Below are 20244 nucleotides of genomic sequence, written 5' to 3' on the forward strand. Positions count from 1 at the left end.
CCAAATTTTTACCCAAAACTTCCTGTTGCTCCGTACTTTCCATGTCTAAGTCGGTGCCTCCCATAGTTACCCCCATATTCCAGGAGAATGGCGTTCCGCAGGGCTCCGTATTGAGTGTCTCTCTATTTTTAGTGAAGGGACCAATGACCTTTGTAGTCGGTCCCTTCAACCCCCACAAACCAACCATCTATCTATTTTTAGTAGCTGTTAACAGTCCACCAGCAGCTGTAGGGCTGTCAGTCTCACCTTCTCTCTATGTGGTGACTTCTGCATTTCGTACTGCTCCTCCAATACTGGTGTTGCTGAGCGACGTCTACAGGGAGCAATTCACAAGGCGCAGTCATGGCCTCTAGCCCACGGCTTCCAGTTTTCAGCCGCGAAGTCGTGTGTTGTGCATTTCTGTCAGCATTGCACTGTTCATCCAGAACCAGAACTTTATCTTCATGACGATCCACTCACTGTAGTGGAGACATACTGATTCTTAAGACTGGTTTTCGACACCCGATTGACTTGCCTACCTCACCTTTGTTGGCTTAAGCGGAAGTGCTGGCAGCATCTCAATGCCCTCTGCTTCCTGAGCAATACCAACTGGGGTTCAGATCGCTCTATGCATATGCAGCTCAACAGAGCCCTTGTTCAATTCCGCCTTGAGTGTGGGAGTCTGGCTTACAGTTTGGCGGCGCCCTCAGTGTTGCGTTTACTCGACTACAGTGCACCACTGTGGCGTTCACCTAGTGATGAGAGCTTTTAGACCAAGTCCAATAACCAGTGTCCTGGTGGAGGCCGGAGTCCCTCCCTCCATTGAAGTTTAGGCGTGCACTCCTGCTCGCCAGTTACGTTGCACACATTCATAGTTCTCTTGCGCATCTGAGCTAGCTACCATCTCCTTTTCCCAACCATTGTGGTTCATCTCCCGCACCGACGGCCCAGGTCAGGGCTTACGATTATGGTTCATGTCCAGTCCCTTCTGTCTGAACTGGAGTCATTCCCATTACCACCTCTTCTTGAGACCCATTCACGTTCACCTCCATGGTGTACACCTAGGCTGCAAGTTGTTCTGGACCTTTCGCATGCCCCGAAGGACTCTGTTAACCCGGCGGCTCTCTGCTATCACTTCCTCTTGATTCTCAACATGTACTGGGGCCATGAAGTGGTTTACACGAATGACTCGACGGCTGATGGTCATGTGGGCTTTGCGTATGTTCATGGAGGACATATTGAACAGCATTCCTAGCCAGATGGCTGCAGTGTTTTCACTGCAGAGATGGCGGCCATATCTCGTGCTCTTGAGCACATCCGCTCATGCCCTGGCGAGTCATTTCTCCTGTGTACTGACTCCTTGAGCAGCCTACAAGCTGTCAACCAGTGCTACCCTTACCATCCTTTGGTAGCATGCATTCTGGAGTCCAACTATGCCCTGGAACGATCCCGCCGAGCAGTGGTGTTTGTGTGGACTCCAGGACACGTTGGACTCCCAGGCAACTAACTTTCCGACAGGCTGGCCAAACAGGCTAGACAGAAACTGCTTCTGGAGATGGGCATCTCTGAAACTGACCTGCGTTCTGCCTTATGCCACAGGGTTTTTCGGCTTTGGGAGACAGAATGGCATAACAATACACACAACAAACTGTGTGTCATTAAAGAGATTACAAATGTGTGGAAGTCTTTCGTGCGGTCCTCTTGCGGGAAACCAGTTGTCCTCTGCCACTTCCACATTGGCCATCTACATCTACATCTACATCCATACTCCGCAAGCCACCTGACGGTGTGTGGCGGAGGGTACCTTGAGTACCTCTATCGGTTCTCCCTTCTATTCCATTCTCGTATCGTTCGTGGAAAGAAGGATTGTCGGTATGCCTCTGTGCGGGCTCTAATCTCTCTGATTTTATCCTCATGGTCTCTTCGCGAGATATACGTAGGAGGGAGCAATATACTGCTTGACTCTTCGGTGAAGGTATGTTCTCGAAACTTTGACAAAAGCCCGTACCGAGCTACTGAGCGTCTCTCCTGCAGAGTCTTCCACTGGAGTTTATCTATCATCTCCGTAACGCTTTCGCGATTACTAAATGATCCTGTAACGAAGCGCGCTGCTCTCCGTTGGATCTTCTCTATATCTTCTATCAACCCTATCTGGTACGGATCCCACACTGCTGAGCAGTATTCAAGCAGTGGGCGAACAAGCGTACTGTAACTTACTTCCTTTGTTTTCGGATTGCATTTCCTTAGGATTCTTCCAATGAATCTCAGTCTGGCATCTGCTTTACCGACAATCAACATTATATGATCATTCCATTTTAAATCACTCCTAATGCGTACTCCCAGATAATTTATGGTATTAACTGCTTCCAGTTGCTGACCTGCTATTTTGTAGCTAAATGATAAAGGATCTATCTTTCTGTGTATTCGCAGCACATTACACTTGTCTACATTGAGATTCAATTGCCATTCCCTGCACCATGCGTCAATTCGCTGCAGATCATCCTGCATTTCAGTACAATTTTCCATTGTTATAACCTCTCGATACACCACAGCATCATCCGCAAAAAGCCTCAGTGAACTTCCGATGTCATCCACAAGGTCATTTATGTATATTGTGAATAGCCATGTGTGGCTAAAGCATGGTTACCTCCTCCATCATGAGGAACCTCCTCGATGTTGCTGTGGCTCACAAATGACGGTCATCCACCTCTTGCTGGGCTGCCCGCTTTTAGCCTCTCTGTGGTTAATTTTCCCAGCACCCTACCTTTGCTGTTGGGCAACAATGCCTCAACAGCAGCTTTAGTTTTACATTTTCTTCATGAGAGTGGGTTTTATCATTTGATCTAAGTTTTAGCGCATGTCCTTTTTCCCACTGTGTCCTCCACCTTAGTGCTTTTAGGGTGGAGGTTTTAGTGTGTTGCAGAGTGGCTGGCTTCTCCTTTCTGTTCTCATGGTCAGTCACCCACGGTAATCTGCTCTCTTGTTTTGATCTCTTCTACATGTTTTTTGCGCCTCTCTGATTTTCTTGTCCACTTTAGTATTTGTTGCCCTTCTGTCATTCTTATGGTTTTCTCCTCTTTTTCCAGCTGTGTTTTGTATATCTCGATTATTTTACTCCCACCCTTGTGGAATTATTTTAATTGGAACAAGGGACTGATGACATAGCAGTGTGGTTCCCCCCCCCCCCCCCCCTCCCCCGCCCCTCTTTTAAACCAACCAACCAACAAACTGCTTAGTGCTGTCACGTTTTACTTACCCCCATGACCAGGACTTTAGAGGCTCCTTACTGATTTTTTATTGTCAGTTTTACCCCACTGGATGTTTTGGGTTGGAGTTGGTGCTACACTTAGCTCTCCACAGATCCAAATGGATGGCATCCTGCTGGACTCATGCTGAATGTCATACGTCATGCTCGTCATCACCATCAGCGTGCAAGAGGTTCACTGGTCACCTCCACAATGTATGTCTAAGACTTTTGCATTTGGCACAGTTCCCACTTTAGCCTTGGTTGAACACCATCCAACTAGCCCCTGCTTGGGTGTTGTCCCATGGTTTCCAGTTCTCCCCTGAAAAAATGTGGGACACGTGTATCTGTTGTCACTCCACAGTACGTCCTGACCCAGAAATCTACTTGGGTACCCAGTGCTTGAACATTCTTGCATAGTCTTGATATTTTGAGACTGATCTTTGACAAAAGCTGACTTGACTGCCCTATATTTGTCCTCTAAAAGCTAGCTGCATGTGGAAGTTTAACACTCTGTGCTTCCTTGCGCATACCTCTTGGGGTGTGGATTATGCTACTTTCCTCTGTACCTATCAGGTTCTGGTCCAGAGCTGCTCGTACTGTGGTTGCCAGATTTATGACTGCTGCACCTTCAGCTTTGCAATTGTTAGACCCTGCCCATCATTGTAAAGTTCGTTTGGCCACTGGCACCTTCTGGACTAGTCTCCTTACTGAAATCATGAATATTTCGTCCCTCTTTAGTTCTGACAGTACCAATTCTCGGTCTCGTATGTAAACACCTTTCAAAAATTTCTTGAGCTTCCAACACATGCTGTTCTTTTTGCATACGAGGGCATGGAGCTGCTGACACCCTTCCTCAGGTGGGATTACCAGGTGGAATCCACCTCACAGCCCTCTGCCAGGAGCTGTGTCACCTCCTTATAATGTACTGTCCATATTTTACTGCACACCCCCTCTAGGTTGGCACCCAGGCCACAGATTAGAACTGATCTATTACAAGACCTTTCTGTAATTTGTACCTTTCAGTTTTTCAGTAGTGTTACTGTGCTGCCACCTTTTGCAGTAATGGCCCTAAAACCATGAATAAGACTGGATATACTTTTCATCTCCTGCTTGTCAGGAACATCATTCATTGCCGGGAATAAGTTGTGTTTTCACTGCAGAGCTCATAGCTGGTAATGGAGCCCTGAGTAGTCCTCAGGCCTTTGATCGATGTTACTGTTGTCACTCTGAGGTCTCTGTTATTTGTGACCTTCTCATTGGACATGGTCATACTGCCTGCTTAGTTGTTTTTCTCTGCGTCCCAAGTCTAGTTGGGATCCCAGGGCATGAACTGACTGACCATTTGGATGGAGAAATGATCACTTGTCCCCATTCACATTGATGATCCGAGGTGCAGATTTGTGCATGCTAAGTGTGGTCTTCAGATTTCTTTGACTTTTATGTTGGTGGACAACTCACAGACAATTGAACTGCTTTTCCATTTTCTATGTGACAGTGGGGTTTATTCTCATCTCCCCATGGCATGCTGTGGCTGGGGGACCCTCAACCTTGCCTCTCTTGCTTGTTCCCTCTGCTATTTTCCTTTTCCTGTGTTTTAATTGCTTGAGATGCAGTTTGCCTCATTTTCTGCCATGCCCTGTTCTTTTTATAGGTAGCATTCTGTTGAGTAGTGGGTGCTCTCCCTCTCTTTAACATTTCGCCTCTTATGGATTGAGGGCAAGACAGCAATAGGAAGGCCTCCTCACTCTGCATGCAGAGCCATTGGGATCCCCACCAGCTATGTTAACTATTTCTCTCGTCCTGTTTTATTATTGATGTACATACATTTTTAGACTTTTCCCATTTACTGTTTTGGATATCTCAATGAGAAGACATTGTTTACTTTGTTGCTGTCTTTGCCCTATATCAGTTGGCAGGGTCAGATGGGGTTGGGGTCTCTCTTCCCATGGTTGGGTCCTGTGAGACCACTTGTCTGCTGTAACCTATGTACTGATATGATCCCTATCCTTTTACTTCTCCATAATTCGTTTTTCAGTTCTGGCATCAGTATTGCTTTCAGTGCCTTACTTTTACCACTCTTACATCCTTTCCTTATCCGATCTTAGTCTTGTTGGGTGTCATTACCTCTGGATGAACGAATCCTTGTTTGAGGGACTGATAAGCTCAGTGTTCAGCCCTTTAACCCCTCACCAACCAACCAACCAACTATCAAGTGTAAAGTCTGTCATGTACAGAACTTGATAACTAATAAAAAAGCACTTGCAAGTGGTTTTCATTCAATTAAGTACAGCAGCTCTCAGTTTCAGTAAATCGTGTGTGAAAGCTGTACTCACTCTCTTGGATTCTTGTCAGAACATTAAGAAAAACTGTAGTTTAAGGTACCCTGAAAAAATTTAAAATCTATCATTGGTACCAGACAGTTGGCCCATCACAAAGACAGCTGCAGTTTTTGAAATTTCCAAGAGACTGATGAACACAGCCAAAATTTGCAAAATTGGTTTGGTATTTTTGCTACACCAGGAAAAGGAAACAATCTGATCAAGGATCTGTCTTACACTGTCAAAAATTTTTTGTGTGTGTTTTTTGTAACTGACAGGGTAAAAGTACAAAAAATGAGATTTTTCATTCAGCAGGCTGTAATACAATAAATTTTACAACTTGTAAAAAGCAATGAAGCAATAAACAGTTGCTTTTCTTTTATTATAAAATTCTGCTTGAAAATATCTTAGATAAATTTTGACTTGTGTAGAGATATACTAGAACTAAAATACTGTGTCTTACAGGAAATTAAAAAAAAATTCAGTTTCTAACAAATGCTGAAAGAGCAGCACTAGAGGTGGCATTCCAAGATATAAGAATTCAAAATTCTTTAAATATCAATGATTATTTTTCTGGAACAAACTTTATCATTGATTAGCCCTCTCTTAAGAACCACCCACTCCTGGAAGTTACATTTTGCAAATCCCAAAAAGAAACCAATAGAAAGCACGTGCAAAAGCAGAGCTCTCTATGAAAATCACTTCAGCAAATAACTTCGTTTTTTTATGGTAAAATGTCTTGATGACTGAGTTCTTCTGGTATAGTAAATAGAACTTGTATTGCAGGTATTATCCAAAATTTTGATAATTTCGGCATAAGGGGCTACTAAAGACGGTACTGCATATTAATTGCTGATAAATACAGCCCAGTTGGCAACTTTTAAATTTCCCAGCACCCTACCTTCGGTGCTGGGAGACAGTGACTCAACAGCAGCTTTAGTTTTACGTTTTATTCATGAGGGTGGGTTTTATCATTTGATCCAAGCTTTAGCACACGTCCTTTGTTCCTCTGTCTCTTCCACCCTAGTGCTTTTAGGGTGGAGTCTCTCTGTGGTTTTCTTGCCCTTCTGACATTCTTGTGGTTTCCTACTTTCTTCCAGCTGTCTTTTGTATGTCTCGATTATTTTAATCAGAACGAGGGACCGATGATACAAGAGTTTGGTCCCTCTCCCCCTCTTTTAAACTAATGAACCAACCAACCATTGACAAAGACCAAAAAATATTGACTGTGGGGAACATTTGTGTAGTTGCAAATCTTTGTATAGTGGTACGGGGGAGTGTCATGTACAACATACTAAAACTTCAGACCGGTGTGGCTGGGGCAAGGGGAGGAGGGTGTCATGGGGCATTGGGGGTGGGGGGTGGGGGAGGGGTGGTGATCTGTTCTTCCCACAACTTGTGAAAGAGACTCCAGGCATTTGTAATGCAGACAGTGAAACAGACATTGTCAAATACATGTTCAACATGTTACACTTAGAGCAGGTATTTCCGTGTGACAAACAGTTAACAACTCCAGCTGTTGAGCTTTTTTACATAATAGCTCATTTAAAAAATGAAAATAAATACTCACTCAGTAAACTGTAAATAACTCCACTGTATAAACACAAGTTCAGTGAAGTTATTTTGTTGGGGCGGTATGTTTGGTCTGTAAGCTGAAAAGTGAGCAGCACTTGTGGCGAGGGAAGTTGCATTTTCCCGCTGAACGCTACAGTTGCTGTACGGGACAATTAAGAAACCATTTCTCTCTAGCATTGTAGAACAGTGTGTAGAGATTTATACATAATGTATTCATTAGCTTTTCTTGCATTTGTATTATTTGCAACTAACCTCTGTATTCAGTGGTGTATTAACACACTTTGTGGAAAATAAACACCCCCGACCCCTTGTGGGAGTGTGTGCGCACTGAGTTGCCAATGATTCATGGTTGGTTGGTTGTTGAAGTTAAAACTCTACTTTTAATAATATGTGGTTTTTTTCACCCCCCTGCAGTGCAGAAACTGTTAGCCCGAGGGAAAAATGAATAGGACCGTTATTGTAGGAAATTTAATGTAATTTAATTGTCTACTGAGAAAGATTTTCACTAGAAACCACAATATTTGACTTAGTCCACGTAAACATAAGAAGACCTTTAAATGCCTGCCACCCTCCATCCCCCCACCCCTCTCCTACCAGTCACGATTTTTATTATGGTGTTCATTACACTCCTCTCTATCACTACAAAAATTTGTGTCTACTCAAATTTTCCCCATTGCTTTCCCTGGTTGATAATGAAATTACTTAAAACATGTATAGGCAAATACTCAATGAATATGAATAGAATATGAGGCAGTAAAGTGGAGATGATTCCTAAAGTTGGACCATTTGACACAGAATGACCCAACTATAGGTTTGATTGTTGTAGTATACTCACTCAATGTGTCAGTATTTAAAATGACTGTTGGTTATATGAAATGCTTTAAATGTTAATTAGATTTGTATCTCCCTTCTGTTTTTATAAATACTAGTTATGAAATTCAGATAGGATGCTTTGCTCAGCCTGATGGCAATAGGTTGATTTTTTTGCACCCTAGAGCTCCTCTAATTTCATCAGTGTTAAGAACTGTGAATTTTGTAAGTGACCTGTTCAAAATCAATACACGACATTTGGTTTCCAGGTGTGAAACCCATAAAGAGAAATTATCTGTGTATTGTTGGACTTGTGGACGATGCATCTGTCATCAATGTGCACTGTGGGGTGGCACACACTCGGGACACTGCTTCAAACCACTTGAGGAGGTATATGAATCACATGTGCGCAAAATCAGAGATGAAGTGGCTCAACTGAGACGTCGTCTGATGGAACTTATAAGCCTCATTCAAGAAGTGGTGGGTACAGAAACTGACTACTGCTTTTTGAATAAATTAAAGCTGAGACTTAAATTCAGCTATGAAAGTACTACTTTTCAATTTTGTAGTTATTTGGTGAAGGAATACAAAGTAATGAAAACAAAATATCACATACGATAAAGTAGTCTAAGGAGGGTAAAGAAAGAAGTCACTAATTCTTACGTGACATATTTTAAGTTTTGTGTCATTTATACCTCTCTATCCATCTGTCTCTTGAAATTCAGTACTTGCTAAGGCACATTTTACAAGTGTGTGTAAATATTGACATTTTCTGGAAGAAATCTTCAGAAAGAATTTTGTTGCAGAACATTAGTCATTTTTAGGATACTAGGGTTCTGTGCAGTAGTTACACTTTCTGTATGTAACAGAGGATGGTGAATGTATCATAATAGCCAAGACAGACATGAACTTGACAACCACCACCTTAGTTAAAGTTTATATGCCTACTAGCTGCACAGACAACAAAGAGGTAGAAAGAATATACGAGAAGATAAAGAGAAATTGTCTGTTAATTGAGAAGATATTTTAATTATGATGGGAGATGATGAGACAGTAGTAGGAAAGGGAAGAGAAGGGAAAAAATAGTACACAGGCTGGGAGAAAGGTATATAAGGGGAAATCAGCAGTAAAATTTTGTATAGAGCATATTTTCCTCATTGCTAACACATAGATTAACATTCATGAAAGGGAGTTGTATACATTGGAGAGACCGAGGGCAATGGAAAGCTTACAGATTATTGATTATATAATGGTAAGACCGAGATTTAGAAATCAGATTTTAAATTGAGAAATTTCCAGAGGCAGATGTGGTCTCTGACAATAATTTATTGGTTGTGAACTGCAGATTAAAAGTGAAGAAAGTGCAAAAGCTGGGAAATTAGAGATGGCTCTAGACAAGTTGAAGGAACGAGAGATAATAGATTGTGGGAGGAGCATTTGACAACATTTGACTGAAATTGGGGGGCAAAGGAATACAACAGAAAACAAGTGAACAGCTTTGAGAAATGAAATAGAGATTGCAGCAATGGATCAAGTAGGAAAAAAAAGGCCTGGTAGAAATTCTTGGACAGTGCAGGAGATACTGATTTAAACTGACAAAATGAGAGAATATAAAAATTCAGCAAATGAAGCAGGGAGATCAGGGATATGGAGGTCTAAAAAATGAGATGGACAAAAAAAATGCAAAATGGGTAAGCAGGAATGGCTAGAGGACAAATGTAAAGGCGTAGAAGGATGGCAAGGAGAAAGATAGGTGCTGCCCTTAGGAAAATTAGAGCCCTTTGAAGAAGAGAGAAGCAATTATACAAACGCCAAGATCTTAGATGGCACATTAGTACTAAGCAAATAAGGGAAAACTGATAGGTGGAAAGACTACATAGAAGGGCTCTACAAGGGGAATGAGGTTGAAGGCAGTGCTATACACTGTCAGAAAGAAAAGAGGTATTGTGCATCTGGAAAGATGATGTTGATTTTGATTCAATGACAGCATATACCATATGGGGGATAGTAGATATACTAATAATGATTTCAACATTATCACCCAACAGACAGTGTAGTGACATAGCTACCAGAGCACCATCTATGTCTACCCTTTAATACAGAATGCTCACAGCCAGAAGGCTCAGTGTGGTGCAGACATGCAAAGCACACAGCAACAATGCCATGGAGATGCACTTGTGCTTCGTTCAGCCAGCTGAGAGAGTTTGGGAGGGGTTGAATTGTGCCCTTCCAAGTTGCGGCATTGCCCTTTTGGAGAATTTCCACATAAGTTGGACATGCTGCATCAATTGAGCAATGATACTGGTATCAGTGGTCATGTGAATATTCTCACACTCATACACGAGGTACTGGACGTTGACACACGAAAGACGCCTACCAGGATCGTTGTATTGTAAGGTCAGCAGTGGCAGATCAGACAGCTACCACGTCACAGATAAGAGGGCTGGTGAGCCCAGACGTGTCAACACAAACTGTTGCAAACACAGTTATTAGCTGTGAGACTACTAGTGCTCACATATTTAGCCCATCTTCCATTCGTTCTATAGCATTAGCGTGCACTGTTCAACTGGTGCTGTCAGAGGACCACTTGGAAGATGGAATGGTGCGCCATGACCTTCAGTGATGAAAGCAGGTTCTGCCTGCATGCAGGTGGTGGTTGTTGGCATGTACAACATAGATCTAGTGAGTGCTGTCTTGTACAGTGCATTTGCTCAAGATCAAGACACATTGGCCGCACCCCAGGCCCTATGGTCGGTTGTGATGAGCTACAACTCCTGTTCACCTTTGCTGTTTCTGTAGGGAATTGTAATCATTGCTCAGTATGTGCGGAAAGTTGTTAGACCTGTTCTTTTGCCTTGCTTGCAACAGGAGGAGGATGACATAGTATTCTGACAGGATGGGTCTCACCCACATGCTGCTCTGCAAGACATGCAATGATGTCCTCGGCCAGCACAGTCTCTGGACTTGTCTCTGATCAATCACGTGTGGGATATGATGGGACAAGAAGTGACTTGTGCGATTCGTCAACCCACACTCTTACAAAACTGTGATAACAGGTCGAGGAGATGTGGCATAACGTATCCCAGGAAAGCATTTGCCGTCCGTACGATCAACTGGATGATTGAGTCAACACCTGCATTGCTGCCTGTGGAGGCTACACCACATACTAATATAGATGTTTCTGCATAGGTCAATACCTGGTATCTCAGAAACGCATGTGCTATTTATCTTCAAATGTAATCATTTAATGTACACCATAATCAATGTTGCAGCAATAAGTCTGTAGTGAATTCAAAATCTCTGAAAGGATGTACTAATTTTCTTTCTGCCAATGTAGAAAAAGAAAAGAAAGTGAATGGAGATGAGATGGGAGATACAATACTCCGAGAAGAATTTAACAGATGACTGAAACATCTAAGTCAAAAGAAGGCCCCTGGAGTAGACAGCATTCCCCCATAATTATTGAGGTCCTCGGGAGAGCTAGTCATGATCAAACTACTACACTTTGTTTGCAACATAGATGAAACAGGTGAAATGCCCTCAGACTTAAAAAAGAATGTAAAATTTACAATTGGCCAAGTGCTGACAGCGTTGACACTACCAAACCATCCATGTAATAAATCTTGTTTGCAAAATGCAGTAATGAATTATTAATGGAGGAATATAAAAACTGATAGAAGCCAACCTCTGGTAGATCAGTTTCGGAGAAATGAAGATACGAAGGAATTCTGATCCCACAGCTAATTTAGAGGAGAGGTTGAAGAAAGGCAGACGTATGTTTATAGCAGATGCAGATTTAAAGAAATCTTTTAACTGTGTTGAAATTTTGGTGGTAGAAGGGATTAAACAAAAGGAGCAAAAGACTACCTACAGTTTGTACAGAAACAGGACTACAGTTGTAAGAGTCAGATGACATTAAAAGGAAGCATTGGTGAGAAGGATGTGAGACAGGATTTTAGCCTGTACCCTTCATCAGTATGTTGAGCTAGCAGTAAATGAAACCAAAGGAAAATTGGGAAGGGCAGTTAACGTTCAGAAAGAAGAAATAAAACCATGGAGATTTACCATTCCTAATGTAATTACCTCAAAATATCTGATGATAGTCAAAGTGGAAAGGATAGGAAATGTAGACTTTCAATAGCAAGGAAAGCTTCTCGGGGGCAAAAAGAAATTGACAGCATAATTTGACTAAAAGGAGGGATTGGTTGATAGGCATTATGAGGCACCAAGAAAAGGACAATTTGGTAATGGAGGGAAGTATGGTGGAGACCAAGGTTTGAATACAGTAAACAGGTTCAGATGGATGTAAGCAGCAGAGGTACTGAGAGGAGGTTTAGGGTTCTTATTCAGTCAGATGGGATTTCTTTAGTGAAGCTTTAATACTGTTCTTCTGTACCTCTTATTTGCTCGAGTGTTGCCTTGAATATGGCAATGAAAGGCAGTGTCACTTTGTTGTTTGATTATTGCTGTAAGGAAAAGTAATACTGCTGCTTCTAGTTTTCTTTCATGTATATGATCTTTATAGTATCTACAAACACACAAAACATCCATTCAATGACCTCGAACTTCAAATCGGAATGTCTAACATGAAACCTCTGCACACAAGTCTATCCAAAGAACAGTAAAATACGAATGACATTTGATTAATATTTAATTTGTTGAGCAAACATCTTCATATTGTTGAGGATTTATGTATTTGCTGAAGACTTGAAGTTTCACTAAATTAGGCTGGTGATGCTAGGAGTTTGTTTGCTTCTGCACAGACACATCCTTTTTGGAAGTTATTCCAATCACTGTTCATCTTGAAGACATGTATCACCCCTTGCACAAATACAATACAAAATTTGCTCAGTATTTGTGCTATCCTCCATTATAACTAGCTTTATGGCCTTCATTTGCAACATTCGTTCATTGGTAATACACAGAGTGTATGTAACACCACAGAGATTTGCGCAGAATAGACTAGTGTTGAGAGAGGCATTGAACTTGTCTTCGGACTGAAGGCCACAAAAACAGGAGGATACTTCTGTATAATAATTTTTTTTCCTTCTCAACAGCAAAATAAAGTGATTACCTTTCTTTGGGCCAGCATCACAATAGTACAAAACACTTGAAATGACTACATTTCCACCTTCAATGGTAACTGTCATCATTGATATTGCAGTGCATTACTCAGTACCTGGCTGGGCAGTAATTTTTCTGTGCAGACAGAAAATGTTGTCCTTTCAGGAAAAAAAAAAAAAAAAACAACTTGTTTTGTTGTTATATGTAGCTGCATTTATCTTTTAAGTTTATTTGAGAAAACAAACCAGAACACAGTTTTTTATCTATAACATTCTATTTATTGATTAAAGATGATTACCAAAATAAAGGAAATGCTTGTGCTCTGCATTTAACAATGATGATTATGTTACTGTAATTTGTTACTGCAGTGATAAGTGTATATGACGTACAAGGCGGGCCAAAAAAGTAATGAAATATTAAAATATTTATTGGTGATATATGTACAAATCTTTAAAATCCTAAAATCCTTCAAAGTAGTTATAATCAGCATCTACACATTTTTTCCAGCGCTTCACCCATAATTTGTAAACTCCCGGAGGACCTCGGCGAGAACCTCATAGAAGATTATTGTCATAGCTTTTTGGATGTCCTCAGTGCTCTCAAAATAGCATTCTTTGAGCACTGTTTTAATCCTGGGAAGAGGAAGGAGTCTGGCAGAGAGAGATTAGGACTGCAGGGTGGCTGCAGCAACATTGCCGAGTTGTGCATGGCCGGGTACTCGCGGTTGCACAGAGAAGTTGGGCTGGGCATGCTCTCATGCTGCAGCAGCCAGGTAGCGGCCATTGCACTCCGAGGACCCTTCTTCTTAACCTTTCCAGTACATAAATGTAGGAAAGACCATTAATGATCTGTCATTGGGGCACAAACTCTGTGTTCCACACCCTTGGTGTTGAATAAGAAAATAATCATTTTCATGTTGGATTGGCTCATGCTTGTCTTTTTCTGTTTTGATGACACTGAAATGTGCCATGCCGAACTTCGGCACTTTGTTTCCGTGTCATATGCAAAAGTCCATGTCTCGTCATCAGTAACAATGTTGTCCAAATAATCTGGTTCAGTGTCCACACATTTCATTCCAACAGTTGATGTGATTAACACTCTTTTGGCCTTTTGTTTGTCTGACAGAATTTTTTGGCACCAGTTCAGCGCACACCTTTCTCATCTGTAACTCCTCCATAACAATGTTGAGCATGGAACTTTCTGGAATGTTCAGTCTGTGGTCAGAATTCAGCAGTTCACAAACACGATTCACATTGTCTTCATTTCTGTTTGTTGATGGTCTTCCAGAGCAAGGGTCATCACCCATCTCTTCCTGGCCGTCCTTAAACTTCTTCACCAACCTCGCAACTTGTGCATTACGTATCACAGACTCTCTGTAGGCTTACTTTAACATTGTGTGTGTCTTGGAAGGCTTTGTGCAAAACATGATCGCTCGGTGTTGTTGGACTGAATCAGCAATCATGCATTGTGACTAGGGGCATGGCAAAAAAATTTACTTCATGATTTTTTTGGGCATACCTTGTATATTATTTCTCAAGTCAACATCACTTTTCCTCAACACATACTAATCGTACAAGCATGAATGAGGTATTGTTAGAAAGGTTTTTTTTTCTGTCTTCTGACATAGCATAATGATTTTTCACTAAAACTTACTATATGTGGAAAATTTTAACATAAGGGACTTTTAAACTATTGTAACTAACCGGTTACTACGGGTTATTCCTTATTATTGGGAATGTAAATACTTATTGCTTATGAAATCAACGTGAGAAGAATAGGGTCGCCACCGACTCAAACCATACAACTAATCAAAGATTTGGTCGAGTCGGAAAATAAATTAATTTTATCACAGACCAAAAACTCACAAAAATGCATACGTTGTGAGGTCGCTCACAGCGGATATGATGTAATTAATAGTATTGCCCGTGCGCTGTTCACGACAATCAAACATTTAAAATAAAATAGAAAATGCATGAACACTGCATAAGATCAGCTCCCAGCAACACACCTGAAAATATGACTTAATCTAAAGCATTTGTTATAAAATACAAGAGGAGACTAATCACTGGACCTGTGCATAAAGAAACGCATTGGATGTGCTAATGGGAAAGCTACGAGGTGAGTGGCTTAGGCGCAAAAACGTAATCTCGGAACACAAGAGAAAATTGTAGATAAAATCATTTATTCCTAAACGACGGATGTGAGGCATGTACACGATTCCTGATAACACGTAGTTTGTGGAGGCACAATTTCTAGGTATAGTGCCAAATTCCAACAATATCACATCATACAATCATGTTAACATTTTCTAAAACAAACATGCGATCGGACAGTTAGTGATGCCGGTAGCCCAACAACTATAATGTTCTACCACGTGGTTGGCTCCCCACGGACGAAAGACACGGAAAGTAAGGAAAATTTACGAGAAGGCAAGGCTCTAAATATTTAGAAAGGTAAAAGCTTATACAGGCACAGCTGAAGGCAAACAGACATTCATACAGAAGCGAGTGCTCACTTCTTATTGACACCTTTGTGTGGCGCTCTTCCGGCGGATCCAAGTCTGCTACAGAAATTTGCATTCCTTGCTGCGATGAGGCAAAGCAATCTTCCAGATTTGAAAAGCGAGACCAAAGGCTAACAGCTCTCCCCTCGCCAAGTAACAACGCGCCACGCGGTCAGTCTAACTCACCCTTCTTCGACTGGAGCACAGCTGTGGACGCTTCCCTTACCGGCGGCAGACTGCCTCCCGCTTCTCCAGCCTCTTCCACGCTCCGTGTGGACCGGAAAACCCCAAGATGCCATTTCCGCCACCAACCTAACTCAGGTGGATTTCTCACAAGTAGCGGAAACCTCTTTGCCGACTTGACCACTACGAGAGTTGGCTATTCTGTGCAACTGCTGCTGAATCTGTACGACTATAGCAGACTTTCTGCAGCAGACTACGCCACCGTCTAGCAACGTGACACACAACCACATTCATTCAATCACACTACTATGAGAGTAAAGAGAATAGAGAAACAAGGAAAAGAAAGAGAAATGGTAATGAAAATGGGCTACCGGACTAATGAAAGGTGGCTACAGGACCCTTTCACTATCATAAGCAAGAGGTGTCATGGATGCCCGGCTTCATACCTATATTTTATGAAGCTAACTTATTAATCATGAGTGAGAGACTCCCTTTTCATATTATCTTATTACAGAAACCACTTATTAAGTGGATAATTTGTATACAGCATTGTTATAAATACTAACCGTGACCACTGCGGTAGTCTGTTATCTCAGCTCGTAATGCAAGTTCACTTTCCTAAATGAATATGCTTTAGCGAAATGACAAACGTATTTGTCATTGTCACATAGAATTGTGATTTACCTATTGTTGCTACGGCGTAACATGCTTATATAAATTAGATAAATTACAAAGTGCAATTAAAATTTCAAAATAGAGTTAGAGGTTATTGTGATTTTAGGTGAGAAGTGAACACTGTGTTCTAACCTACAAATTTTGCATTTATTTACTTCTTTGAATTTGTTTTCATATTTCTCATTAAATCGCTCTTTGATAACAGGTAAATGTAAATATTGTGATCAAAAGTTAGAAATTACATGCAATAATGCGTGGAGATGTGTCATCTTTGATTTCCGGTGAGCAGTCATTCTAGGATTGCAGTTGTGCATCAGACTGTCTGTGTGTTACTATTATGAAGAGCGACAGTGTTCAAAGAGATGATGACATGTATGAGTTGATTTCGTCGACAGTGAATAGTAGTGGGAGAAACGAATAAACAGTGATAAAATACATTGGGAAAAAGAAAAAAATTTGAAGCAGCCTGTTCATGCATTCTCAGTCCAACAAGGGTTGCTCAGACAGACAACACTGACGAGGTGTCAATCTGAACAAATTTGATCACAACCAAGAATACACTATTATGGTAAAAATAGTGCAGGGACCATGCAATACAATATAACTGATTCTGGATTGTAACATGGCATGATGAATTATTCTTCATGTTATCTGACTTGGTGCTGCTTGTATAAACATTGCTGACAGCAGGTCAGTCCTGAAGTTAGTTCAGAAACAGAACACTGTTCAGGTCTCTGTTCTATTGTATAACACTGAACTTGGACATACTGGAAGAGGTTCAGTGTTGGTCTGAGTTAACATGAAAAATGCTTGGCAACTTCGCTAAAATTGGCTGTCAACATAATTATTGCAATTTAACCACTCATACTAATCGTATATCTTAGACATGCAATATTTATTATCAAAGGTGTCATGTTACAAAGATGAAGGAAAGTAAAAAGAAAAAGTAGCTATCTTCAGACTTCTCTCTGTACAAAAAAAGATTTGTTGCAGAAAACTGGGCCAGTATAAAGACACAATAGAATGCAGAAAAAACTGACAGCTACTGCGGCCAATTAGAGGAAGAAGTGACATTCTATGCAAATACGTTGCTAATAAATTTGCACTAATTGCATGGAGACTCCTGCCGGCTTCATTTTCCGTTGTTACTTGAATTTCTTCGCAAGTGGATTTTTGTCTGGAAGTTATATGCCATGCTATGTGTACATTCTAATATGCTCTGATTAAGCTAGCATCTGAGATTGCTTGTATGTCTTAATGAAAACCATCCATGATGATTCCTAAATATTGTAAACAGGAGATTTTATAGGGATATGGGTACAAGTAGTAGCACCTAAAACAACTAGAAAGTCACACTGGGTTTCATTCACCTTTCTTATGTAGGCATTTTGATCAATTTTTTTCTTCAGTGAGGCAATGTGGGATGATACCTTGTGGAAAACTCTGCATGCTGTCCCACATGTGTATTAAATGATTCATGAACCACCATCGGAAAGCTTCCTGTAGCATAACACCATAATATTAAAGAGTAATGGTTGGTTTCTTTTGGTTGGTGTCAGCAAATACTCTCTCAGCCTTAGTTCCAACTGCCGCACAGTATTTTTATCAAAGCAAAACCTCGGCTTAAAAATTTACCATTTAATTCCGAGAATGGGTTTGCCCTTTGTCATTCTCAGTAGTTACATTGGAATACTCGGTTACCTGTAAAGTAAACAAAAGGAAACAATATAATTCAAATTGCATAAGGGTCTTACATACAGAATGCGATAACACTTGGAAGATGGAAAATATGGTATGGTTTCAAAACGTAGTGGTGTTATCTTTATGGCCAATACTGTAGAGGTAAAAGAATCAAATGGAAAAATAAATCAGAGAAATGACCTGGGTTCAGACCTGAGATCCTCTGCATTATACAGCACAATGCAATCTCCGAGCTACTGAAACAAATATTTAAACAATGTCTGATAAATACAACCTTGCTAAATGACTTGCTTATGTTTTATTTGTTCACGTGTGTACAGTTGTCATAGCAATTTAAGCACATGTTAGAAAGTTAACAAATTGATATACATTGCATAGTTACTGCTGCTTAAGCCGAGAGAGCACATTTATAAGAGATTTTCAGCACATTTGTAAGAGATTTTCAATCATTATTGACTGCTGTCAAAATTAATACACTTTATTGTTCACAGCTGATATTTCAAAATTTCCTTTCTCATTGTGCCATTAGGTATGTATGAAGTGCCTTTAAAAACTATGCACATAAATTGAGACATTTCAAAGTATTGTTATTATCTGTATTCATTATGTACATGGCTGATAATTTCCTTAACCTGATCAGACAGATTATAAAATAATAATAATAATAATAATAACAAATTTTGTGCTTCAGGAGTGTACGAGTGACTTATGTATTCACATGTTGTTGGGTCGGTGCAAAAGTTTGTAGCACTTTCCCACAAGTTTAGTAAACACAGTAGATACACGTATCAGAGGCTTTATTCATCAGTAATATATTCTCCTTCACTATTTACAAGAGTCTGCCAGCACCAAAGTAAGTTTTTGGTTCTACAATTGCAGACATCACGTGGTTTTGAGGTGGAGAATTCTTGGCGCATGTTCAGAGTGCATTTTCATCTGAAAGGAAGTTTCTTGAAGATTGTTAGATAGTGAGTGGAAAAAGAGAAAATCTGAGGACGCAAGATTGGGTGGGTTCAGAATGATTTCCCACCCCATCACCTGTATAGAGTTTTTTGTCAGTCTAGCAGAATGCAGATGGGTATTATCGTGGAGTAACATCCCTTCATGCAGTCTTCCTGGTTGTTGCTCTTGGATTGTGTCTGCAAGATGTCTCAGTTGTTGATAAATGACAGCCTCTGTATGTCCATCTTCTCGGAGATAGTTGCAAGACTCAACAGTTCGATACAGAATGTCAAATGAAACACCTTTCAGCTGTCTAATTTCCAAACTGTTATTTTATTGGGTTACCAGCTTTGGCAATTTACTACGTCATCTCTATTCTATAAATGACAACAGTTATGGCTACACTTCGGGGAAGCAATTCATACTACACCTCACTGTTGCTGTTCCACCAGATGCAGAACATTATTTTTTGTGGATGCATGGAGGTCTATGTACAGGGAATTGCTATTATGGTTGGGCTCAGCCATTCCTTTCTTTTCCTTATGTTAACATAAAGACACAATTTCTCATCACCAGTAATGATACAGGATAGAAATGATCGGTGTTGTTCACAAGCCAATTGATGACGAGCAAGCAGAGATACATATATGACCACCCGCTGATTTTTATGATTTTGGCTTAGAGCATGCGGAACCCATACACTCAATTTTTTAACCTTCCCTATTGCATGCAAATGCCACAGGATGGTGGAATGATCACAGTTCATCACATTTGCCAGTTTACTGACATGGATTATTGTGTTTAAAGATCTTCATCAAACCACTAAGATTTTCCTGAATGTGGAGAGTCACAAATATCAAAATGATCCTCCTTAAAACATTTTCTTTCCATGCTCTGTCCAATGGCATTATTCCCATAGATGGTGCCAATGTTCCTGGCTGCCTCTGCTGCTGTGACCCTTCTACTGAACTCAAACAGAAGAATATATTGAAAATGTTCATATTTCTCCACTTGGCAGTCTATTTTCTAGCGTCCACAGCTCCACGCACCATCTCCAAATGGCAATATATAAACTCATAGTATCAGTGAACTACAAATAAAAAATGGCAATCAATAAACAAACCTGCCCAACCATAATATGTAATGTCACTCCTTGTGTTGAATGGCTGGACATTTCGTCAAAAAGGGAGGGATAAGTTGTAGTTGTGCACAATGCCTCTCTCAAAGTCTCTGCCACTGGAGTTTGT

The 20244-nt window shown here is 40.7% G+C and overlaps 1 protein-coding gene across 1 annotated transcript in view; it reads left to right on the forward strand.

The window, feature by feature from the left end:
- The window catches only part of LOC126486396 (E3 ubiquitin-protein ligase TRIM37-like), a 305290-nt gene that overhangs the window by 52507 nt on the left and 232539 nt on the right, over positions 1-20244 (forward strand). The window contains 1 exon segment of the mRNA XM_050108945.1: positions 8199-8409. Within this exon segment, the coding sequence (XP_049964902.1) occupies positions 8199-8409 (211 nt within the window).

Source organism: Schistocerca serialis, chromosome 1 (genome assembly GCF_023864345.2).
Source record: "Schistocerca serialis cubense isolate TAMUIC-IGC-003099 chromosome 1, iqSchSeri2.2, whole genome shotgun sequence".
Taxonomy (NCBI): Eukaryota; Metazoa; Arthropoda; class Insecta; order Orthoptera; family Acrididae; genus Schistocerca; species Schistocerca serialis.